We start from the raw sequence: 25,540 nt of genomic DNA, 5'->3' as shown, positions 1-25,540 counted from the left end.
TTAAAAAAAATCACATTTCAAATAATTTTGTGTGAGAGACTGACTTGCTATGCAGCACAGGCTGGCTTTGAACTCAAGATTCTGTTGGCTCCACCTTCTGAGTGCTAGAATAATGAGGAAACACCATCATGAGCAGAGTCATCCTAGGGGATATCAGGGGTGCCAACAACACAAACACCTCAGGAGCAATAGAATCCATGCTTAGGGGGACCAAATGAACCCTACCACCAGCTAGCTCTACAAGCATCACTCTAGCCACAGGCAGAGTTGGGTCCTGACAGTGTGCACTCTGAGGTCTGTCTCAGCAGCCAAAGGTCTCTGACCTTCCCCACTGTATATCCCATGAGGTGTGTCCACCTGGGTCAGAATCCCAGGGGCTACCGCAGGGAAGCTGCTCTCGTGACCAGATAGACACCCTTCCCAGGAAGGCTGGGGCAGGTATCTGGAGGTCCCAGCCTCTTTCCCCATCCTCCCCTGGAGTGTGTATGTGTGCATGTTAGGGATGGACCATGATAGCATAGTGAGGTGTCTGCCCTTATGCAAGACAGAAGCAACACTGGACATGGAGGAGGCTGGAGGCAGCTCCTGAGAGAAGGTGGATTTTAGGGGACTCCTAAAGGTAGGGATGGAGGTGGGGAGAGCTGGGCAAAAGCATGATGATTTGAAGACAAATGAGGGTGAGAACTAGGGAGGGAGAAGCAGAAAACAACAAAGCCAGTGTCACGGTCACTGAATTGGGTTTGGCAAACACAACACATGGATGGGGGAAGGAGATGCTTCTCATTTCTATAGGATGTGAAAACAGAATTGGGAAAGAATATTCTAGAATACACTCCTGGATTAGAGGTCAGCTCTGTCACTGTGAAGACTGCTTCAGTATCTCTGAGTTACTTAGTTTGAGCCTGTGAAATATTCAAGACACATAGGAGATTGGGGGGGGGGGTTGTTGAGAGGCAGGACATTATTGGGGATTCTTGCAGGAAATGATTGGTGGAACCTCAAGGCTTTATGTCAATATTTAACTTTTAACTTTAATGTGCAAATAAATAGAAAAGGAAAACTACATTCAAAACAGCTGCAAAGGAAGGTCAAGCCCAGGACAGAAATTCCTCAGAAACTTAAGAGTGGCTCCCCAGAAGCATGCGAAAGGGCACCTGGGGCCCAGCTGGGGACAGGGAGACACAGAAGGGGTCGGGGACCAGTCCTGTGTCTGGTGGGATGAACTCCCCTCTTAGAAAATAAGGATGTGTTCAAAGTGCCTCTGCGACCCTTGAGAGACACTCACAGGGACAACCCTGGAGTAAAACCATCGGCAGCCTCAAAGCCCTAAGGAAACATCTAGAACAAGTCTGTTTCCTGGGACCTTGGGTTTGGCACAGCTCTGCAGCATCTTGAGTGGCAGCTGCAGGTACAGGGGTATCAGGGTGGGCTCAACAGTTCCACAAGGAGGTATCACTGGTAAGAAGGCTGGGGACTGGCTGCTGCAGAACTACGACCACTAAGAAGAGCGCTTAAAGGAATAAATATGTGTGCGTGTTTCTAGAATGTCCGCCTCAGGAACAAGGCCTGTGATGGTGGCCACAGCCCCTACAACCTATGGCTGACCATCCCACTGTGATCATAGCGTGGCTTGGCATCTCTAAACCAGACAGGGGTCTTAGGCTCCCTCCAGTTCTTGGTCATGTGGGACTGACCCTACGGCTTGGCTGGAGAGCACTTCCCCTCTTTCAACGTGACTGAAGACCCAGGACTGGCTGGGGATGCTTAACTCCAAAGCCCTAGAGAACAGGATGGGATGTTCTAAGATTCTGGGGAAGGACACAGTTTCTAGTGCCAAGATCCCCTCCCAAGTGCAAGCCTCACACAACTGATCACTTGGCAACTTTCCTGAGGCTGCATGGCCACAGTGCCGCCTGCCCACGGTGGGGACTTTGGCAAGAGGGAAGGCGTGGCCGGCAGGCCCACCCCCAGGCAGCCTGGGTTCAAGTGCAGAGGCCAGGTTTAGCACGCGAGGCCCAAAAGACTCAGGGTGAGGCTGGGCGGCGGCTGTACTGCACTCGGTAGCGCGTGACAGGCAGCCCGTGCACATGTGCCGTCTCGCAGAGTGTCTTGCAGGGCACCATGTCCTCGTCCTCCTCACCCATCAGCCAGTCCTGCACCAAGCTCGCTGCCTCCACCGTCACATTGTCCTCCAGCCAGCGGCCATGCCACTCCTCGAAGTGCCGGTGGTGGCGAAGCAACACCAGAGGCTGTACCTGTAAGGCAGGGACATGAGGACACTGGGCAAGGCCAAGGGACCCTGAGGGCAGTCAGGGGGAGAGCTGGCACCTGCTTGGCCCGGCAGAGGGTCCCACGGCGGTACATATAGTCCTCAGAGTTGACGATGAACACCATCTTGTGTGTGCTCAGCCGGAAGCGACAGTCCACGTCACATGCACTCTCCACACCCATCAGCCGCTTCCAGGAGCTCTTGGCCTCCCCACGCAGGGCGCGCACCTGCTCACACTGCCAACGCCGGAACTTCTTCAGGTTCCTGGGTGGAAGGGAGGCAGGGTGCCAGTAACGAAGGGCTCACAGACACCACAGGACTTTGTGGGCATCAGAGCCCAGGGGTAGGGAGAGGCTCTGGAAGCTTCCCCATGCAGGGATAAGGTGCGGTGGCCTCTGCTGTCCTGGGATTACTACTTTGGATGCTCCAGGTTTGGGAGTTTTGGCTGAACAGCGCCACACTTAGGAGCACACCAGGCAATCTCTAAGGGATCCTGGGCAGGAAACTCTGGCTTCAGTGAAGGGCACCAGTCCTGCAGGAAACACCAAGGGCCTGGTCTGCTCACCTTTGCAGGAACACAGGTTTCAGCAGGAATCCTTCAGTAGGCGAGCTGGACGCACCCTCAGTCCCCACGTACTGTTCCACATAACGGGCGAGGTGCTGGGAACAAACACTGCCCGTCACTGGCTGGTATCAACGTGGCAAGCCTCTCTCATCCTGGAGCCTGAACTCAGGGGCTCACGGGGGTTGGGGGGTGTTTGTCCCCCACTCACAAAGCATATAAAATGCAGCGAAGTGTCTGATGGGAGAGCCCCAGACTGCAGCCTCAAGCAAGGGCTCAGCCATAGTGGGACGCCACAGCAAGTGGAGACTTAGTGATAGGTCTGAGACTGTTAGGAACGTGGCTCAGCAAGAGCCCTTGCCTAGAACTGCCAGTGAGGAATTGAGAGCATGGCTTAGAGGTGGAATACATGACCAGCATGCTCAGTGCCCTGGGTTCTATCCCCCAAGCCTCTAAAGAGAAAAAAAAGGGGCAGGGGAGGGAAGAAAGCTGAAGATGGATGATAGCTACGGCCACCCAGGTAGTCTCAAAGTGGCTTGTCATCCACTCCACCTTGCTGAAGTCAGAATATCTTCCAGACTGGCAGTTCACAAAACACACTTCCAGGAAACGTCTGGGGTGGTGGTGGTGGTAGTGGTGTGTGTGTGTGTGGGTGTGCGTGTGTGGCTAGGGGGAGGAGCTCCATGTCCTTGGAGGGGAGATGGAGACTATGGGGGAGCTCCTGCAGCTGCAGGGGCAGTAGAGGCTCCTGAAGTCTTGAAGGAGGCTGGTGACTGCTGATCTGCACTCCAGGAACCAGCCACAGACACAGGTGTTATCTACATTCACCAGCCAGAGGCTCAAGCCAGCATGGCATAGTGGATCCTGCCTTCTACACCTCTCAGCCACTTCAGTGGAGGACAGAAAGGTGTAGCCACTGGGACAGCCACATTTTTCCAGCACCTCCTTAGCCCCTTATAGACTAGCTCAAAGGAAGGTTTGAGGACAGCTAACAATAGGGCACCAGCCATACTGGGTTGCTGGGGAATGGGCGTGAGGCTCTCAGCACATGGGAAATTCTTGGTACTACAATATTCTCAGGTAAGCCAGGATGAGCAGGTCACTGCTGCAGGTCCTGAGCCCTGGTACCTGTGTGTGTGACCTTACCTGCAAATAGAGGTGATGTGCAGGAAGCTGAACTTTAAATCTGTTAACAGGGGGACTTATTCTTATTTTTTTTATTAAATATATTTATTTATGAAAGACAGAGACTCAGAACTTCAGGGCCTTCTGCTGCTGCAAATGAACTCCAAATGCATGAGCCACCTTATGCATCTGGTCTTATGTGGGTACTGAGGAAATGAACCCAGACCATTAGGCTTTTCAGGTAAGTATCTTTAATCACTGAGTCATCTCTCCAGTTCTCTTATTTTTCTTATTTTTGTGGTGTTGGATTCCTATGGACTCTCCCATGCTAGGCAATTGTTTTATCACTGAACACTATCTGCCCCACCCCCAATAATTTTTTTTTCCAAAGGTAGGGTCTCATTCTAGCCCAGGTTGACCTGGAATTCACTATGTAGTCTCAAGCTGGTTTTGAACTCGGGAGGATCCTCCTACCTCTGCCTCCCAAGTGCTGGGATTAAAGGCATGCGGCACCATGCCTGGCCAAAAAAAAAAAAAAAAAAAAAAAATTTAATTGGTTTTTCAAGGTAGGGTCTCACTCTAGCCCAGGTTGATCTGGAATTCACTATGTAGTCTCAGGGTGGCCTTGAACGCATGGAGATCCTCCTACCTCTGCCTCCTGGGTGCTGACATTAAAGGTATGTACCACCATGCCCAGGCCCATTTTAAATTTTCAAACAAGGTCATGCTTAAGCTGCAAGATTAGTCTTGAACTTGCTTTGCAGCCCAGGCTTGGCTTGAACTTTTTAACTTTTATTTTACGTTTGAGGTAGGGTCTCGCTTTAGCCCAGGCTGACCTGGAATTCACTGGAAGATATCCTGGAGTAAAGGCAGGCATGAGCAAAGGGCAGAAACAAACAAGCAGAGCCAGACTAGGACACACGGCTAGCTCCATGACTTCCCTAGGACACATATGGATATGTGTTTAACTGTCATCAGAATGGGGGGAAGTGACAAGGGAACACTGTGTTCCAGTGTGATGTGTCTGTGGGCTGGCTGATCACCTCCTGGTGATCAAGGATGATGAATGCAGGTTCAGGGAGGTGAGTTTCTATCAGGCTGCCAATCTGCTCTGGGACACATCTGGTGACTTCTGGTGCTGTCTTGTGTGCTCTTTGGAGACAGCATTGGAGCAGCTGGGTGTGGCAGGGAGGGAGCGACTCTGTTGGTGGGGTTCTCAGGACATGCTGATGTGTGTGGGCTCACCTGCACTTCCACAGGGTCCTCTGTCTGGGCCTCCTCAGTGTCCAGGAGCTCAATGGTCATTATCACTTGTCCCCTGCGCTGCAGGAACATCACCTGGGGGAGAGCAACAGCCTGAGACCACCACAAAGGACAATGCCATCAGGCACTACTGCTTGCCTCTACTACCCTCCAGGCCCTGTTACTATATTATAGGACCCAGGGGCTTCATGGCCACCTCTAACAGGCACAGGAAAGGAAGCATGTGGCTTCAAACCCTCTTCCCTGCCACACCCCGCCCCCATCACTCTGCCTCTCACCTTGAAGCAGTTCTCATCAGCCATGCACCGTTCTGCCTTCCACTGGTAACTGGTCTCCCGGGCTGCACGGACACAGCGGGAAGACAGGTTCCCACCTGCAGCCCCACGCTTCTTCTCATTCAGGTAGAGTTCTACTACTTTGAGGCACACGTCGTCACTCACCAGGTGGTGCAGCTGGTAGAAGAGAGCAGGTGCTGCAGCCGCCCTCTCCTGCTGGCCCAGCGCCCCACCCTCAGGAGGTATGCCACAGTCCTCAACACCTCAGGGCACCTCTGTGGTATGGGAAGATAGCATCCTCATGGGCTACATGAGGTACTGTGGGTGGGGCCAGACCACACCAGATCAGATCAGATCAGTCTAAACCAGATCAAATCCAGACCAGCAAGCACCACCTGGTGTGAAAAATGTACAGAAGACATAAAAACAAATGTGTCCAAATGAGAGCAGTCATCATCTAAGAGGTGTGGCTGCAGGTAGTAACTCTGTCCCTGAATGGTCAGGTGTAAACACTCAGGCATTGACATTCATTGGCATTGAAGCATTTAAACATGTACAAAATTCATGCTCAAAAGCTACATAGTTAAGAATATACATTTTAGGGGCTGGCGAGATGGCTTGGTTGTTAGGGCACTTGCCTGTGAAGCCTAAGGATCCAAATTCGATTCCCCAGTACCCACATATGCCAGATGCACAAGGTGGTGCATGTGTCTGGAGTTCGTTTTCAGTGGCTGGCGGCCTTGGAGTGCCCATTCTCTCTCTCTAATAAATAATTTTCCTTTTACAAAAAATATTTTACATATTGTACACACCCAACCTTTATATTTCTCCTAATGAAGGAGGAAACAATGATGACTGTAGCTGCAGAGTCCAACCAAGCTGACATGCATTAGATGACCACACAGCTAAGGGGTGACTGAAGACATCTTCCCACCTATCACTGGATGAGGATGACATCTAGACATGCATGGGCCTCATACAGCTGCCACTGCTAAAATGAGCAATCCTGTCAGGCGTGTTGATGCACACCTTTAATCCCAGCACTCAGAAGGCAGAAGTATGAGGATCACTGAGTTCAAGGCCACCCTGAGACTACATAGTGAATTCCAGGTCATCTTGGGCTACCGCAAGACCCTATCAAAAAAAAAAAAAAAAAAAAAAAGCCTAATTTAAAAAAGGCCTACAGGTCTGGGACATGGCTCAATCAGTAAAGCATTTGCTTCACAAGCATGAGGACCCTCAGGACACCCAGGGCTTGCTGGCTTATTCAGTGAGCTCTAGGTCCACCTTGTCTGGGGCTTCTGTTTAGGTCTTCAAGAACTTTCTCTCCTGACATTTAGCTATGGCTAGTTTATTGTTAGTATAGTTAGTACTGACAGGTCCCACTGATGTCCCCTAGTGAAGGAAGTTAAGGTTGTATACATTCTGTCAATACACTGCCAGAATCAGGATTCAACCCAACCCCTGTCCACCAATGCTCACTTCTCACTGCTCACCATCTCCACAGGTCAGGAACTCAGCGTCTAGTAGTAGATGAATGGATAAAGGAAGTGTGCCACACCACAGACTATAACTCAGCCATGAAAAGAACAATGTACTGAGACTCACTATATGTGAATGAACTCTGATAATGTTGAGTGGCAAAGCACAAAATACCACATGATGTGTGTGATCCCACCAATATAAAATGCTCAGAGCAGGGAATCCAGAGACATGAAGCAGAACAGTAGTTTAGCCGGGCTAGGGGAGGGGCTGGGGAGCAACTGCTGATGGGGACGTGGCTCCTTCAAGCAGCTCAATGGGGTCAGGAACTAGATGAAGGATGTTGCTGGAAAAGCATGGAAGTATAGAGAGAGCTGGGCGTGGTGGTGCATGCTTTTAATCCCAGAACTCAGGAGGCAGTGGTAAGTGGATTGCTATGAGTTCAAGGCCACCCTGAGACTACACAGTAAATTCCAGGTCAGTCTGGGCTAGAGAGAGATCCTCAGAAAATACAAGAACGAGTGTCAAAGTGCTCAAGGCCACAAGTATATTTGGATCTTGTTTTTTTTTTTCTTTTTAACCTTTAGAAAAATTTGCATATGCATAATGATATCCCCTGGGATGGAGACCCCAGTCTACAAACAAAATTTATTAGTTTCAAAGGCACCTCATACACATAGCCTGAAGGCAATTTCATACAGTTTTCAGTAATCTTATACATGGGACAGTGGAAGTTTCCATTTGTGGCAGCATGTTGATGCTAAGAACATTTGGATTTTGGAGCAAACTGGGTTTAGATCAGGATGTTTAACCTGTACTAAATGCAGTGGAACTGTGTTCTTCAAAGTATTTCAAGGTGTCTGAATTGTAATTGAAAACAAAAAGAAAGGCTTGCTATGCTGACTTTGGGTGGTGCAAAGACCAGCTTCTAGAGTTCAAACTGACAAGGTATAGTGAAGTTGGGCAGGGCAGACAAGGGTAGTCAGGTCCTGCCCCCATACCATGGCCCTCACCCCTGCTCCACCCCTGCCATCAGGCCCCTTCTTCACCTGTCTAGCGATATTCTGCACCAGCTTGTCCATGGTGAAGCCGATGTAAGCGTGGATAGTAAACATCTCCCGCAGGGTGTCCTCATACTGTGTGGGGTCAATGCTACCTTCTAGTAGGCTCCGTACCATGTCCAGGAAGGCTGGGTAGTACTCCTCCAGCTCCACTTCACCTGGGGAGAAGACAAGCTTTACTCACAGCTATGGCTACAGCTTCATCAGAGGGCCAACCACAGCAGTTTGAGCCCTGGGAAACTGTAAACATCCTTTAGCAATCACCCCACTGAATGCAGACTCAATAGTGGCCATCACCACCCGGAGCCAGGACACTTGGACAAGAGGCCAAGAATGGCTGCACTAGATTGGCAATGATTGGCTTGCTTGCAACTTTTCATTTCAAATTACACAATTCTAGCACAACCTTCACATCTGCAGGGTATGGGCTCCCCAACCTGAGGTCTCCAGAATCCAGGGACTCTGAGATCCCTTCTATGAACCAGGGCACAGGACCCACACATATCTGCACATCCTTAAACACTGTCGCCCTCTTGAGGAGAGTCCTAGCACCTGACATAGAGGGAACACTATGTGAGAGCATGTCACATGCTGCTGTTAGGGATTCATGACTAAGATTGTGTGTGGCACCCAGTTACAGACTTTTCTCTAATATTTTAAAGCTGTGGCTAGCTGCACTCAGGACAGCTGCAGAAGCGTAGGGCATCACAAACTCCTATTTCCCACTGCCAAGCCTGCCCTCACCCACAGCTCACTGGGTTGCTTGAGGCGCAGCTCCATGGCAGGGTCACTGCCCTTCTCCCGGCGGCCCTCGCACAACAGCTGCTCGCGCTCCTTCTCAGTGCGGTGCTCCAGCAGCTGCTTCTGTGCCTGCCGGTAGATTTTAAGCAGCCGCGAGCACAGTGTCTGATGCAGGCGCAGAAAAAAGTACCAGTTGTTATTGGCAAAAAAGAGGCTATACACATCGTCTAGGGGCTTGGGTGGTGGTGGCAGTGGCAGTGGCTGCTCAGAGGCTGGCGCATCCCCTAAGGTGGCCTTCTCCTCTGGGGCACTACCCTGCATGGGCTTCCTGCGCTCAGATGGCTCTGCACTGGCCACTGGGGCTTCCCGTTCTTCGTCAGCAGACTCCTCAGAGGCACCTGGCTCCCGCTGCTGTGAGAAGAAGAGGCTGGGCAGGAAGTGGTGCAATAGCTGGCGGATGGTGCCTTGGTCCTCTTTCTGGATGGCTGGCTGTCTCTTCACGTAGTAGCTGATGAGTGCAGCTGCATCCTCCAGAATTTGCCGGTCCTCATACACAAAGATTAGGTGTGGTTCACTGGACGGAGCACTACGGCCCTCAGAGTGCTGCTCCTGGTGCTGGGGACAGGACAGTCATCAGGCACAGCAAAGCTGACCACCCAGAGGCTACCACTCCATGCCAATCACATGGAGCCTGGCACTCACACAATATCCTGGCTGGCGGAACCACACAATCTGGGTACCAGGGATGTTTGCCTCCCACTCTGGAGTCAGGCACAGTTCCCAAAAGGGTTTTGAGAGCTCCCAGGGTCAAAGGTCACTTAGGTCCAGCAGACACTGGAAGGTGACATTGCTCCTAGGTCTGACTCCAGCTGCCCCTGTGCTGCTTGACGAAGTGTCCCTGGGTTGAGACTTAGTGGGAATCAGAGGCCTGGGACTGCACACTTAAAATCCTTCCTGCATGCCTTTGCACCCTGTATGCTGCATAGGTTCCTAATATCCCTACCTCTGTCTGTTCCTCACTCATCACCAGTACAGCCTGCCACCTGCCTGTTCTTCACTGGGTTCTAAGCAACTTGGCCAAAAAGAATACATACAGTCACCTGCCCAGGCCCTGAAGTTCCAGTCCTTGGCCTGCAGCCTTGGGTCTCAAGGCCCAAGCTCTCTGATGTTTCAAGAGAGTCCAGGTCCCTGCTGCTGTGCACAGGGCCTTTGCACATGTCCACCTGCTATTTCCCCCACTGAAATCTCTTCTCAGTTCCCCTCTTCTTGGTCTTTATCTAGATAATGACTTTTCCCAAACTCAAAGGTGCTCACCACATGATGACTCTACCCCAGCACCTACTGCTTCCTCTCCAGAGTAGCCCTAACCCCAGGCGACAGGAAAGGTGAGTGTGGACGTTATCTCTGTAGACTGGAGCTCCTGGATCAGGGATGGTTGGGTATCTCCAAGCTTTCAATGACCAGCCTAGGGAGGGCCCCAGGTAGGAAAAGGAGCTCCCATACTGTCCCTGGCCAGGACCTGTGGGATCCGAGACTCCTGCTTCTCACACTTCTTTGCTAAAGCCAGGAATTCCAGAGTCCATGATGCCCTTTGCTGTGCACTGCAAGGCATCCAGCCCTTCCCCAGCTCTCCATCATGAACTGAGTGAGCTCCCTTCTGGCTTCTCAAGTCCCATCTTATTTAGGACACAGTACTAAGATTTGGATATGTGGTAACCCCAAATGACTTGATACTCAGCTAGTGGAGCCAACCATTGGGAGGTGACTGGGAGTAGGAAGGCTCTGAGGTCATTGATGGCTGGCTGAATAACTGCAGGCCATTACTGGGAGGTGAGAGGAGGCAGTGCCTACTTGAGGTGTCTTGTCCGTGTACCGCACCCCCTTCCTGCCTTTCTATGAACCTTGGTCTCCTGCTGCTGTGATGTTCTTCTGCTGGGGCATCAGATAACAGTACTTTGCTGGCTGCCTGGCATGATGAGGAGCTAAGTGAAATATACACAGGGCTTAGCAAAGGCTAATTCACTGAGTAAGGGTGCCTACAGGGTGCCAGGGCTTGGGGAAAGACCCAAAGAATTCAGCAATTATATGGCTAAGTCTTATGGTTTCACTGTCATCCTTTCTTTTTACAGTCATCAGGGTCTCTGTGGTGGGAGCATCTTGTACCTTGAGCCCACCTCCCCACCATGGGCTACAGTGAGAAGCTGGGGAGGTATGGCGTAGAAGGTGCCTGTAGCTGGTGGCTTTGGCTGACCGTATGTCCTGGGAAAATAGGGACGACCTGCTATACTCACTGTGCAGGAGCAAGAGGAACATGACAAAAAAGCAGTAGCCCCTGCTCAGCTGGGTGTAGGTTGATGGAGCCACCCCACCTCAGAACCTCTCTGGCTACCATCCCAGAGAGCCAGATAGCAGGCTGCCAGTACATGTAGAAGTTGTCTCCTCTTTGCCAAGCTTCCTGTCTCGGGGCAGGGAACTCTCTATCCAGGTTTCATATATGGCCCCAACCCTGGAGATCTGGGAACCCAGCTCAACTTGTCTGTCCTTTACGCTCCTGAGCTTGGAGGGCTGAAGTTGGCCACATGTATAGTCTGCAACAGCAGAAAGAAAAGACCAGGAGGACCCCAAGACTCAGAATCCAGATCTCTGGCAAGCTACAACCTCTCATGCTTCAGTTTCCCCATTGGTAAAACAAGGACCATATGGTCTGTGTGACAAGCAGTGTGAGTGAGGATAGAATGTCCCTCCCCAGGGCTCTCATCATCCTGGCAGAGTATAAGTGAAACGACCACTGCTATTCATCTACACAGTGTCCACCAGCCTATCACTGACAATGGCAATATTTGCAAGTTCCTCCTGAGTTAGCACTAAGTTAGAGATGTGAGACATTATTCCTCACCTAGCATAGCCCTACAAGGGTGACATTTCCAACCTCTTACACCTAATGGGAAAACAGAGGTGTAGAAGCCTGGCCATCTACTTGCATGGTCTCAGATGGAAGGTCTCACCTCGTCATAGACACTCTCAATCTCATTGAGCAGACTCTTGGAACGTAGGGCCTTGGTGTCATTCTGCTTGAAGTTCACGGCCTGGTGGTCAAGGGACTTGAGGTATGCCTTCTCGTACTGCTCACGCCAGATCTTATTGAATCCCTGCTGGGCCTCCCGCCATTCCTCCTCCTTGGCTTTTAGCCTGTGGAGCAAGAGGGGCTCAGTGCTGGATCACTCTAGGGACTTCCCTAGGTGACTCTGTGGAGAACAGGCTTGCCTTCCTCCCAGACTTGACCATGAAGGAAAGAAACTCAGGCCCAGAAAGAACACAGCCTGGTCTGCACAGAGAAGACAGATCCAGGGGTCATGGTCATGCCTACTGTCCAATACTCAAGAGGCTGAGACCGAAAGATCTCCAGTTCTAGGCCAGCTTGAAATAGTGTGAGACCCTGTCTCAAAAAATAATGAAAAAATAACTAGGTATGATGGTACATGCCTCTCATTCCAGCTTCTCCTAAGGAGGTAGAGGTAAGGAGTATTGAGGTTAACCTCAGCTATATCACAAGTTCAAAGCTAGCCTGGAACACATGAGATCCTGTCTCAATAAAAAGAAAATGTCTCCAGGAGGGAAGGAAGAACAGGCATGGCTGTAAACACCATCGAGGCTAGTTTTAGTTTTGTGACCTCAAAGGCAACCAGCAGACCAAGCCACTGGTACTACACACCTAATGCCCTGGCCTAACAGGATCCTTGGAGGGGGTGGGCCATATTGGTCTCAGTCTTACTCAGTTGTAACTAACCCCAGACTGAGCACAGCAGCTGCCAAGTCCAAGCATGGCTACATTATAAACACTTGTCCACTAACATGTAAGGTTTCCAGGACAGGATGGGACAGCTCAGTAACTGTAACTGTAGTTACAGTAGGTCCTCCATATGCCAGAGTTTTGTATTGAGGACCCAACTAGCCATGGGTAGAAAATCCCTGAAGAGAATAATTGTATCTGTACTAAACACATATAGCTGCCCCACCCCCTTTACTGGTCATTATACCCTGAATACAAAGTAACAAGTACACAGCATGTACATGGGAGCAGGTATTCTAACTCACCCAGAGGTAGCCTACAATCTACAGTAGAGGTGTACATATTCTATTCAAACACTGTACGATCTTATAGAAGGGACTGGGGCATAGCATATTTTGGCATCCTGTAGGATCCCAGAACCCATCCCCATGGATTTTAGGGAATGACTATTAGTGTTACTTCCATGTGTCAGGATGACCATGTCCACAGAGAATGCCAAGAAGACAGACAGCCCAGAGCAACTTCTATGCTCTGCTCAAAAATAGAGCAAGGAGAGGCCAACTGTGACACAGGGACCAGGTCAGGTGACATGCATTGATGAGTAGCTCTAACAAGCTCCATGGGCAAGTCTGAGCCAGGGTGGGGCAGGGAAGTCAGGAACACCTTTTTAGGACGACAGGCACAGCAGTGACAGGGTTCTTCTTGAGGCTCTCAATGATCTCAGGGGCCTTGTCACCATAGATGCGGTAGATGGCACGCCGCTGGATCACCTCGGATGTGCCACCCAGAGAGTCATCCAGACGGAACTTCTCCTGGTCCTCTGGCGCCATCCGTGACAGCTTCTTTTGCACACTCTCCAGCACGCGGATGGTGGCCAGGTTGGTCTCCAGGACGACATCTAACTGCAGAAAAGAGGCAGGCAGGTCACCATCAGGGATTGGGGGCTCCATTGAGTGCACAGTTGAGCAGAACTATGTGGGTGGAGTCCAGCAGTCAGTGAAGCCACCAATGGAGCCCAGTGAAATCTCTACAGAAGCTAGAACAGCATTCTCATGGGTCTTCAGGACTGCCTGTCCCAGGGTACCCAGGGTGGCTACACTCAGCGACAAGAATGCTCAGGCGTTAATGGTGACATACCATGTGGTGCCATTTGTACTTACTTTTATTTATTTACTTATTTTGAGATAGAGGATTGCTATGAAGCTCAGGCAAGCCTGGAATTTGTGGCAATTCTGCCTCAGTCTCCCAAGTACTGGGATAGCAGGCACGCGCCACCCACAGCCAGCATGCTTATGAGACTAAGCATGCACAGGTACACCTTCCCCTCCCTGCCCCCCAATTCTGCCACAGTCTGAATGTCTGTTCCCACTCAGACCTATACTGAAATTCAATTGTCCAGGCAGCAGTATTAATGGGGATCCACATTGTGGCATAGGTCTGTGATCCTGGCACCTTGAGGCAAAGGCAGGAGGATGGTGAGTTCCAGAACAGCCTGAGCTACATGAGACCCTATCTTAAAACAAACTAACAGGGGCTGTGGAGAGAGCTTAGTCAATAAAGCACTTGTGGGCTGGAGAGGTGGCTCAGTAATTAAGGTGCTTGCCTGCAAAGCCTAATGACACGAGTTTGATTCCCCAGGACCCACATACAGCCAGATGCACAAGGTGGTACATACATTTGGAGTCCATTTGCAGAGGCTGGAGGCCCTGGCACGCCCATTCTCTCTGTCTCTCTTCTATCTCTCTCTGCTTGCAAATAAATAAATAAATATTTTAAAAAATAAAGCACTTGCCTTACAAAGACAGGGACCTCAGTTTAATCTTCAGCACCCATGTGAAACTGTATGGGTGTGGTAGGATGTGCCTGTAATCTCAGTACAGGGGAAGTACAGACAGGGCTCACTGGTTAGCTAGCCTAGCCTAATTGGTGAGCTCCAGGACAATGAGAGACCCTATTTCAAATAAGGTGGACAATGTTCCTAATGATGACACCTGAGGTTGTCCTCTGGCCTACACACACTGGTTCATACACACACACACCCACTGTAACAAAGAACAAATAAAATATGAGACCTTTAAGATGTGATTAATTCACATAGGCTCAGTTTTCATGGAGGGGTAAATATTATTGTAGATGAGTGTTACAAAAGGTCACATTTGGCCTTCCTTTGTGTCTCTCATCCTGACATTTCCATCTCACCAATGTGGCTTCAACCAGATGCCTGAACACTGACCTTACACTTCCCAGTCTTCAGACCCATGGGCCAGTAGAATCCTGCTCATAATATAAATTACCCTGTCTGTGGGACTCAGCTACAACAGAATATGGATTAAGATGCACACACACACACATACACACACACACGTTGGGCATGGTGGCACACTCTTGTCATCCTAGCACTCAGAAGGCTGAAGCAGGAGAATCACAAGTTCCAGGCCAGCCTGGGCTGTTACCAGAATGTGTCTCAAAAATAAAACAAAAGACATACATACATATACAACAACACACACACATTAATGGAAACTGGGGACATGGAAATGACATCAGTGAGTTGTTAATGTTTGATGTCAGTACCCCGTCAGGACATTCTACTAGAGTCTTATAAGATGCTGCAGCTGGAAGGCATTGACAAATGCTTGGGTCACTGCTATTTCTTCTATGTATCTGTGGTGTGTGAGTGTAAAGGTTAGAGATGGATGCTGGGTGTCTTCATGAATCTCTCTATACCTTACTCTTTGAAACAGGGTCCCTCACTGAACCCAGAACTCACTGATTCAGCTAGGTTAACAAGCTAGGGTCCTGGGGATCCCCTGTCTCTGCCTTTCCAGTGGCATGCACTACCACACCAGCATTTTATGGCTGGTAGGGATAAAACTCAGGCTCTTATAAAGTGCAGCAAGCACTTTACTTATTGAGCCATCTTACTGGCCCCAAGATAACTAAATTTTAACTAATACACCATTTTTAATATAAAAACTGGGGGAGGGGACACATGCTAGTTCATGGGCTAGAAAGGACTGACAGAAATAGCTGTGCCATGCCAGAGGAGCCCCAGGTGAACAGGGGCCACACTCACCTCAAACCGTTCATCTTCACAGCGGTGCAGCTGTTCTTCATAAGGCGTCTTCTTGGAACTGACAAAGGTGGAGTCTTCTGACCAGGAGGGGAATGAGACCCATGTGTCATTCAGAACCTGAGAGAAGACAGAGGTTAACTTGGATGGCTAACTGTGCTGCTTGGTGCAGAAGATGTGCAGACATGCAACATCATCCTGACTTTACAGCTAGTTGCCTTGTAACACAATCAGTGAAATTAATTTTAGTCATTCCTAAGTGTAAACAGGACTATGGTAGTGAATGCATTATAATATTTCAGGGGTCATCATCTTTGTATGAAGAGCCCGATATGCACTACTTCCGGCTTTCTGGGCCAGAAGGTTCTGCCTTGAATACTCAGCTCTGCCTCTGTCCTGGGAAATTAGTCACAGGCGGTGTGTCCACAAATGGGTATGAGGTTGTATGCCAATAAAAACTTTATTGACAAGTGTAGGCAACAGGCAAGTTTGACTTGCTGTACTTTGCTGACTCTTGGATTATAAACATCCTAGATCCTAGTGGGCACTTCTGAATTTTGGAAATGTAGTGACTGTCATGCAGTCTTTTATCTATACCATGGAGGCTGTGGATGTCTGTGGAGAGAGGGCTAGGAGTGGCCCTTACAAGCAACTTGCAACTCCAGGACACTCTGGGACCTACCTCCTTGCAGATGGCTGTCCTCCCGCTGCACTTGGGCTGCTGGTAGGTTTTGGGCAGTGCCCGGTAGCTGGAGCCAATGCGTTTGCAAGAGGCATAGTCAATTTCTCGGCTTATTCCATCCCCAGATCGATCACTCATGGGTGGTGCAAATGATAGTTCTTTCACTCCCAGGAAAGACTTGAATTGTGTGAAAAGTTCTGGAAATTTCCTTCAAAGATAGAGTGGAACTGTAAGTTGGCATGCCAGGCCTTCTGAGAATGATCTAGAAGCATGAAAACAGTCTTATGTGGACATCCAAGGATAAAGACAGTCTCAATTCAATGTCAGAGAGGGAGGAAAGGAGGGGTGAAACAAGAAATGCTCTGACAAAGTGATGGTGCATCACTGTGCTTGCAAGTGACTTTGTCTCCCACCCCATCACCAACCAGGACCAGGCTCCTTCCTACACCTATAAATCCCACCACCTGCACAAGACCTTAAAATATAAATGCTGGATACTTGGGCTGCAAGGCCACTGAGAAAACCTGCTGGAACTGAGCTGCAACCTCCTCCATGTAAACCAGCTGACAGACAGCTACAAGAAGCCATTCTGCATGCAGTTCAATGGAAGAGACAGAAATCACCAGTGAAGATATTCAACAGTGGACAATGAAAGCCTAATATTTTGTCAGCCAGGCCAAATGAGCCAACAGCTGCAATAGTGGCATGCCTGGAGGCCCGCTCCATAGGAGGGAATAGATACTGAAAACCTACAACAGGGGTAGTCATGAGCCCTAGAGGTGTAACATTTGCTGTTGTCTGGCTAAATATACTATGCTCATCAACTGCCCAGTAAGCACTTCTCTTAATGTTCATACACTTATATTAATGCTTCTCTCACTTTTGGCAGACAACCTTCTCTTTTCAGATGGCAGTGACCTTGGGATGACTCAGAAGGCATCATGGTGCTAGGAAGAAGTGGTAGAGGAGTGCTCAGCACTGAAATACCTCTATCATATTTGCCAAGGCTCAGGAAGAGGTGGCAGAAAGAATGTAAGAGCCAAAGGAAGGGTAGGACTCCTTACAACACGCTCCTCCAGACACAAATGGCCTGGATATCCATGTCCTCACAGTGCCTGACACTACCTACACAAGACCATCATAATAGGAGGAAATGATCATGACATAAAAATAAAAGAGAGACTAATTGAGATGGGGAGGGGATGTGATAGAGAATGGAGTTTCAAAGGGGAAAGTGGGGGGAGGGACATTACCATGGGATATTGTTTACCATCATGTAAGCTGTTAATAAAAAGAAATTAATTAATTCTAGCCGGGCATGGTGGCGCATGCCTTTAATCCCAGCACTTGGGAAGCAGCGGTAAGAGGATCGCCATGAGTTCAAGGCCACCCTGAGACAACATAATGAATTCCAGGTCAGCCTGAGCTAGAGTGAGACCTTACCTAAAAAAAAAAAGAAAGAAAGAAAGAAAGAAAGAAAGAAAGAAAGAAAGAAAGAAAGAAAGAAAGAAAGAGAAAATATAAATGCTGGAAAAGAAAACTATGGGCCCAGGTTCCTTCATTTTCTGTTCTAACAAAAACCAACAGCTAAAGAAAAACACCGTGTCCCGACGGCTCTACAACCAGAGAGCTATAGGTGTTCATAGCAGACTTCAGCCCAAGCTAGAGCCTGGGACACCAGGCTAGATATAAACATATTTAGGGCTGGATGAAATGGCTTAGCAGTTAAGGCATTTGCCTGCGAAGCCTAAGGATGCTGGTTTGATTCCATAGGACCCACGTAACCCAAATGCACAAGGGGGTGCATGCGTCCGGAATTCATTTGGAGTAGCTAGAAACCCTGGCACACCCATTCTTTCTTTCTATCTGCCTCTCTTCACTCACTCTCTCTCAAACAAATGAATAAATAAATAAATTTTTAAACATATCTATACTGTTCAAATTATGGACAGAAACTAGCTCTAACCATGAGCTAAACCCCTGGGCAAACCCACCCCGAGTCCCAGATGTGCCAAGGACATGATGGAACAATCATACCTCTCACAAGGACATGCTAAGGCACTCCAAGCTCCCCTGGAGTGCACCAGGTACATTACCCTGGCATCTAGTGCCAAAGCCACCAAAGGGGTGGTTTGCGTTGAATCTAGCCATAGGTTTGGTGGGTCAAACAACAGCCTAATGTGGCTGAAGCTGGAGCTCTGGAAGGTAAGAGCACAGGATCAGTGCTGATCCTTGCATGGAAGAGATCAGCCATTAGCTCAGGGTTTACCACTTTCATACCCTCAAAAAATAAGTCATTAATTTGAACCATCAAAAATTGGAAACATGGGGCTAAGGAGATAGCTCAGTAAAGTGCCTGTTTCAAAAGCATGAGGACCTGAGTTCAGATTCCAAGTCCCTACATAAAATTCCCAGGGTAGACATGTGCCTATAATCCCAGTTCTGGGGAAGTTGAGGGAATCCCTGGTGCTCACTGGCTAACTAGTCTACCTAAATCAGTAAGCTCCAGGTTCCATGAGAAATAAAGTGGCAGTGACTGAGAATGACACCCAACATCAGCCTCTGGCCTACACAGACATACAAACCAGCCCACACATGCGCGCGCGCGCGCGCGCACACATACACACACACACACACACACACACACACACACAGTTGGGGCCACTCAGTCCATACATACAAGTAAGTACAAGGAAAATAGGAACCTGAAGACTGGCAGGTTATATTAGCTTTTGGCACCATTGTGCAAGGTCCCCTGACTTTCTTTGTGTTATTTTTTAAATTTTTATTTATTTGAGAGAGAGGAAGAAGCACATAGAGAATGGGCACCCCAGGGCCTCCAGCCACTGCAAACAAATTCCAGACACATGCACCAACCTTGTGCGTCTGGTGGGTACTGGAGAATTGAACCTGGGTCCTTAGGTTTCTAGACAAGGGCCTTAACTGGTAAGCCATCTCTCCAGCCCTGCTTCTTTTTTAAAAAGTATTTTATTTATCACTTGTGTATGTGTGGGGGGGGGGGAGGCGGGGAGAGGGAGGGAAAGGGGATGCCAGAGCCTTTAGCTACTGCAAGCAAACTCCAGACCAGTGGGCTACCTTGTGCATCTGAATTACATGGGTACTGGGGAATAGAACTTGGGCCCTTAGGCTTCACAGGCAAGTGCCTTAACTGCTAAGTCATCTCTCTAGCCTTCTCTGTTATTTCTTACAAATGTGTGCATATTAACAATTCTCTTAGTAAATGACTTCAGAAAATTGCCATCAGGCTGGGTGTGGTGGTGCACACCTTTAATCCTAAGCACTCAGGAGGCAGAGGTAGGAGGATTGCTGTGAGTTCAAGGCCATCCTGAGACTACATAGTGAATTCCAGATCAGCCTGAGCTAGAGTGAAACCCTACCTTGGAAAAAAAAAAAGTGATGAAGATGAAGAAAACTGCTATCAGAGCCCAGGTGTCTAGGGGACACACTTACCCCAGGAATGGGCTGACCAGCTGCAACAGTTCAGAGCCAGACACTAGCTCCTGGTTGAAGAGTGCAATGCATCGTAGAAAGTTCTCGTAAACCTCCTGGCTCTTCAGTACCCTGCGCACCTGTGGGGAGGGGAGGGCGGGTCAGCAGCGTGCTGGGCAACAGCTCCATAAGGCAGCAGACGCAGCTGCAGTCTGCACTTCTATAGAGCCCATCAGTCTCCGTGCCCAGTAACCCAGGGCGGCCCAGGGGTATGCCTTTGAACCCTGTTTGGATCCGAGATCTGTTCTGCGCCTCACCCACCACACAAGTCCCCATATTTCATGACACCTTTTCCCTCCTCAGTCTTAGCTAAGCAATCTCAGCACCAGTGGGTGGGGACAGCTGGAAAATTCAACTGGGTGGGAGTTTCCCCGACTGTACCAGAGCCAGGGGTCTGTGTCCATACCTTGTCAAAGAAGGAGAACTCCTGCAGTGTGCCGTACTTGCCCACGGCAGCAATGGACAGGTCTTTGGTACCTCGTAGCTTCATCTTCTTCTGTAAAGAGAAACCTGTGGCTTAGTGCTGTGTACTCCAGGGCACCATGTGCTGACAGCATAGCACAGGACCCACACGTGTGCCCCACCGGCGGGTGCATGTCCAGGACCGTGGAGATGACGCCTGTAGGACCACCCAGCACTGGGCAGGTGCTCCCATCCCTGGCCCGCATGATATAGGGGAGCGTGTTCTGTGAGTGGCCCCTACCCCAGGGGCCAGCACGACCCCAACACATCTGGAATCTGTCAGTTCATGGGTTTCCTATAGCGCAGTACTCAACCCAGGGCCTCACCCGTGCTCAGCAGACACTGGAAATTGGTATTGAGCTGTGTGTACTCCACAGGCTGGGGACTGGAGGGAAGGACTTGCAGGCTCAGCAAGCCTTGGGAATGGACTGGTGGGGGCACAATACTGGGCTTGCAAATGCTCCATAGGTGAGGGATAAGGGGGATCAGCCACACGTACTCAGCAGGTGTTGGAGAACCTAGGTCCTTGCGCGTGCTCGGCAGGTGCTGGAGATGACATGCAACCACAGGCACTTGCAGTTAAGTGCTGAGGGAAACTGACTCAGCTTTGTGCATGCGCAATGGATACTGGGGAAAATGAAACCAGAACCATGGGTATGTGCAGTAGGTGCTGGAGGGAAGTTGAGCCATGGCAAATGTTCAGCAGCAGCCAAGGATGGAATTCAAGATCTTGCATGCGGAAATCTCTCTGCCACTGAGATTGTTTATGGTTTCTGGTACTAGACCACAACCCCCCAAAACTGGAACAACGAAGCTGTCACCCTGGATGTGGGGACTTCAGAAACGTCACCTACTGCTTGTTTGTTCTGTGGGCTAGACTGTGACGTGGCGACAGCATGCAGAGGGTCCTGGAGAGGCCAGATGTGTGTAGACATGTCTCTCAACTGGATTGAGATCTGAATGCAGCCACAAGCCTGTGGCTGGAAGGATGTTACTGTGTAGCCATCACCACAGTACAGGGATGACGAGAAAGATGGGGACATGAAGAGAGGCTCCGTGGGTTTGCCTAATGGGGTCCCACTGGCTAAATATGGAGACATCGTGGGTGTCAAGATACATGATGTCAGTAATGAATTATAACTCGAGAATGACATTGCCATACATAACTAAATGAATGGGAATGCCAAAAAACTTCTTTATTGCTATTCAAAGTCAACTAGTAATACACAAGGGAAAACAGAACTAGAAATCCACCATCCCAGGGTGATGAGCGGGACAGGAACTGGATGTCAGCCACCTTCACTCCTCAGTTGTGCAGTAACCAACCCATACAAGAGCACATGGCAGCCTCACCTACAAAAAGAGTCATGACAGTGAAAAGGAGAATGAGCAGTACATGACACACCATTTCTTCCGACCCTGGGAGGGGTAACAGTCCTCTTCCATCTCAAAAGTCTCATGAGTCTGAGAGAACAGGTGGATGGCCACATCAGCAAAAGGTGAATTTAAAAGGTTTAGCTTCAGGTTTAGGCCTGCTGCTTGGACCTTGGCACTGGACTCCCCAGTCACCTGTAGAAAAGGATGGGCTCCTAGGCATTTCCATACAAGTACTTTGACGGTTACCTTGGCAGGTGCAGACACAGGGCGCAGGAGTGAGGGCCGGGAGCGCTTCTTGCTGTGTTCCAAGTTCTTCTCCTGTTCGTTCTTTTGGACACTGTTCATCTCACATGGCCCACTGCCTGTGAACTGAGCACACAAACCCATGAGAAATGTTTAGAGCTGAGAAAGGCAGCTAGTCCTTCTATGTGCCAGTGCACACATAGCCTCTTTGGGCTCAGCCTGCAGATCTGGTAGGCATCATGTCATAGGCTAGGACCTCTATATATGAAGTATCATGGGCTCATGAGATGGTCACAGTACCTACATTACTTGGTGAATGGTGTAAAGCTGGGAAAAGACTCCATGAGGTCATGAGGAGGGGGAACCAATGGCTCAGGAGCAGAACACCCAAGTATGCACTGCAGGGGCTCCCTGATGGACCCAATCAGGGCATCTCAGTGTATACATATATATGAGATTATAGACATGCAAACCATTTTGAGCATAGGGTTGCGCAGCAGGGATAGAACCCAAGTGGCTGGTGTCCTCCAGATGGGATGGGTTTGGGGCTTGAAGCCAGGCTCTGAAGTCTTTGTTGTAAATGATCTTAAGTCATGTCAGCCCTCACTGTGGGAATGTTGGAGACAGGGTCCTAACTGTTTAGGGCTTGCCTTCTAGCCACCAACTAACAGACCAGGGAAGCTCATCCTATGAAGGGTTTGCTTCAGGGGACTGAGTAAGCCTGAGAGGCCCTTTAATGTTCTAACAACCATAATCCCTACTGCATTCCCTGTTCCCACACTACCACGGATCTTAGATGGCAGATGCCATAGGAAGAATGTGCTGTTGGCCCCAGGCATGAATGAGATGAGGACAGCATGGTGCACCCAAATAAAACAGATGGTAGCAAGAATGATGGGCTGGCTTTCTGTTGCTGCCATGGCATTTGTGCCTGACATAGTAAGTGAACAAGAAAACACAAAGGCATGGGGGGGCGAGGGGGGAACCAACAGGATGCCATGCAGAGGAAATTTCTGGAAACTGAGGGGAGGGAAAAATACCTTTCAAACCTGACACCCTTACTCACACGGTTTTCACATGCATGTACCATTTTTACAGTCATAATAAAGACCTATTATTTAGCCAGAGGTAAAACTTGTCTCAAAGAATTAAACACAGCCAGATATGGAGGTACATGGCCATACTCTAGCTCAGGGAGCTGAGGCAGCAGGATCATAAATTTGAGCCAGCTTGAGTTTAAGACCCTACCTCAAAAAATACATCAGCCAGGTGTTGTGGCGCATGCCTTCAGTTCCAGCACTCGGGAGGCAGAGGTAGGAGGATCTCCGTGAGTTCGAGGACACCCTGAGACTCCACAGTGAATTCCAGGTCAGCCTGAGCTAGAGTGAGACCCTACCTCAAAAAAACAAAAAATAAAATAAAAAAATGAATCAAAGATTCACAGCTATTCCAAGAACTGTAAGTGAAGAAACTGACATTCATAGGACAATTTTCAGAGATTCTCAAGCAGGTACTAATTCCATTCTGAGACAGGTAGATGATGACATTATGGCATCACTACTTAGCGGCAATGGTACCCAAAGGGAAGAACCATCAGTGATGGCTGGGGAAGGGCAGAGGGGAGGATATGGGTTCACACCCCTCACAGATATTCAGGAGAAGAGGTGCCAGTACTGAGGTCAAAAGTGAGATATGAGATCTGAGACAATGAGACTGTTGCTTGCAACAGAGACAGATATATGACTAGCATAGGGCTTCCAACCATGGGACTCAAGAGGCCCAGTGCCACAACCTGGAGACATCCATTTGGCACCGTGGTAACACTTGTCTGCTATACAAGGCTTTGTCATCCTGAGCCAGTCAGGAAAGACTCAGATGACCAGGACAGGGGTGTTACAGCATGGCCAGGAAGTGTTTCCCAAAAGACTCATGTACTGAATGCTTGGTCCCCAGCTAGGGGTGCTATTCTGAAAAGCTCTAGAAACTCTGGAACATAGGCCTTGGCTGCAGGAAGTGGTTAGCAGTTTCTGGCCCCCATTTCCTGAAGGTGAGTGATTCTGGGTACACCCTGGGGCATCTGTATGTCCGGTGCTCTGAGGACATAGGGAAGGGGAAGAGATGGGAAGAGGACATTCAGAGAATATGGAGACCCTTTCTGGGTGCTGAGTTGGAGCCAGGCACTATATAAAGCACCTGAAGAAAATCTCCCAGATCCCACCTGAGCAGGGAGGATAGTCACCTCTCTAAGAACAAGAAGCAAGTCTCAGGCAATAAAAGACTAGCCAGTATCATCTGAAGAGCTATGGCAGAGGGCAGACCAGGCTGCTGTGCTCCCCTGACTCTGCCAGCACTTGGGCCTAGAGGGAATCAAGGTGCTGCTGGGTGAAGGTATGGTCAAACCACAGCCCCCAAATGGTACCTATGAATGGGCACATTTCTCTCATGAGGAGTTAGTAAGTGTTTCTGTGTGATATGTCATCCAGGCATTGTGTTTTGTCTTCTAGACATGGTAGCACACAGGGCCAAGCCCCAGCCCACTGACAAAACATTAGGCAAGGCCTAGAGAAGCAAGGATTTGGGGGCTTAGGAGGAACCCAAGAAAACACAATGGGACTGTGATGGCTCATCTTTGACAATTAGAATCACCATAGCAAAAACACCTCTAGGTTGTGTCTGTCAGTGTGTTTCTCGAGAGGTCTGAGCAAGGAAGGACCTCTGAGACAATGAATGTGGGTGGCATTGTTCCGTGAGTTGGGGTCCCAAACTGAATAAAAGGGAAGAAGTGAAGTGAGGACCAGCATTCATCTCTCTGCTTCCATGTGACCAGTCACTTCATGCTCCTGCTGCCATGCCTTACCCACCATGATGGACCATGCCACTTAAAATGTGAGCCAAAATAAACCTCCCTCCTTACGCTGCTTTTTGTCAGATATCTTGGCCACATCAATAAGAAATAACTAATACAAGAACTCTATCAGGACTCAACTGAGCATTCTGTCCCTGCTAGAGCACCCCTTTACTTGAGACCCACTCCCCTGGTCCCACTCACCCCAATTGCTTCTTGTGTACAATCCTTCCTTGGGTTCTGAAGTTTTTTTCAGTGTTGGGAATGGAGCCCAGGGTTTCACACATACTCAACAGAACCTGACAAATGCAACCTGGGGCCTCCTGCATGCTGGGCAAGTGTTCTACCCCACCCCCACCAAATCTTCAGTCAGAGAAGCAAGCAGCAGTAATAACAAAGGTGGGCAGGGAAGGGAAAAACATGATACTCTCAAGTGCCCACACCCCACCTTGTCATCAAGGACAGAAAGGAGAGGAGGAAGCACAAGAAGCAGAGCACTCAGCAAGCTGGGAATAGAGGACAGCTTTTCCAACCTAGCAAAAAGTCGCTGGAAAAAAAGCCAACCTGGGCCTAGCTCACAGCTGTCTGCTTAGCACATGAGGCCTTGGGCTCCATCCTCACTCAAAGATAAAGGAATGGGAATGGGAAAGGAAGAAAAGGAAAGGAAAAGAAAAAAAAGGGGAGAGGAGAGGAGAGGAGGTGGAAGACCTACAGGTGGCATCATACTCAAAGGTGGGAAAACAAAAGCTTTGCCTGTAATGTAGGAACAAGATGAGGATG

General features: G+C 49.4%; 1 protein-coding gene across 3 annotated transcripts in view; it reads right to left on the bottom strand.

Annotated features, from left to right (window-relative positions):
• Nucleotides 1-1,005: 1,005 nt before the first annotated feature.
• The window catches only part of Sin3b (SIN3 transcription regulator family member B), a 38,946-nt gene continuing 14,411 nt past the window's right edge, over nucleotides 1,006-25,540 (bottom strand). Inside the window, exons 6-19 of one of the 3 annotated variants that reach the window (XM_004665976.2) lie at nucleotides 21,919-22,041; nucleotides 20,240-20,329; nucleotides 19,795-19,913; nucleotides 16,324-16,531; nucleotides 15,645-15,761; nucleotides 13,232-13,470; nucleotides 11,784-11,967; nucleotides 8,793-9,393; nucleotides 8,026-8,195; nucleotides 5,498-5,671; nucleotides 5,202-5,294; nucleotides 2,835-2,929; nucleotides 2,329-2,533; nucleotides 1,006-2,255 (exon numbers count right to left, since the gene is read on the bottom strand). In XM_004665976.2, the coding sequence (XP_004666033.1) occupies nucleotides 2,025-2,255; nucleotides 2,329-2,533; nucleotides 2,835-2,929; nucleotides 5,202-5,294; nucleotides 5,498-5,671; nucleotides 8,026-8,195; nucleotides 8,793-9,393; nucleotides 11,784-11,967; nucleotides 13,232-13,470; nucleotides 15,645-15,761; nucleotides 16,324-16,531; nucleotides 19,795-19,913; nucleotides 20,240-20,329; nucleotides 21,919-22,041 (2,649 nt within the window). In that variant the 3' untranslated portion in view covers nucleotides 1,006-2,024. Of the gene's footprint in view, nucleotides 2,256-2,328; nucleotides 2,534-2,834; nucleotides 2,930-5,201; nucleotides 5,295-5,497; nucleotides 5,672-8,025; nucleotides 8,196-8,792; nucleotides 9,394-11,783; nucleotides 11,968-13,231; nucleotides 13,471-15,644; nucleotides 15,762-16,323; nucleotides 16,532-19,794; nucleotides 19,914-20,239; nucleotides 20,330-21,470; nucleotides 21,649-21,918; nucleotides 22,042-25,540 lie in introns of those variants that run through there. The other 2 variants (XM_045148673.1, XM_004665977.3) reach the window with 2 other exon arrangements.

The sequence above is a fragment of the Jaculus jaculus genome, chromosome 1, assembly GCF_020740685.1.
Source record: "Jaculus jaculus isolate mJacJac1 chromosome 1, mJacJac1.mat.Y.cur, whole genome shotgun sequence".
NCBI classification, from domain to species: Eukaryota; Metazoa; Chordata; class Mammalia; order Rodentia; family Dipodidae; genus Jaculus; species Jaculus jaculus.
Note: the sequence above shows the minus strand (reverse complement) of the source record. Positions and strands in the feature narration are given on the sequence as shown.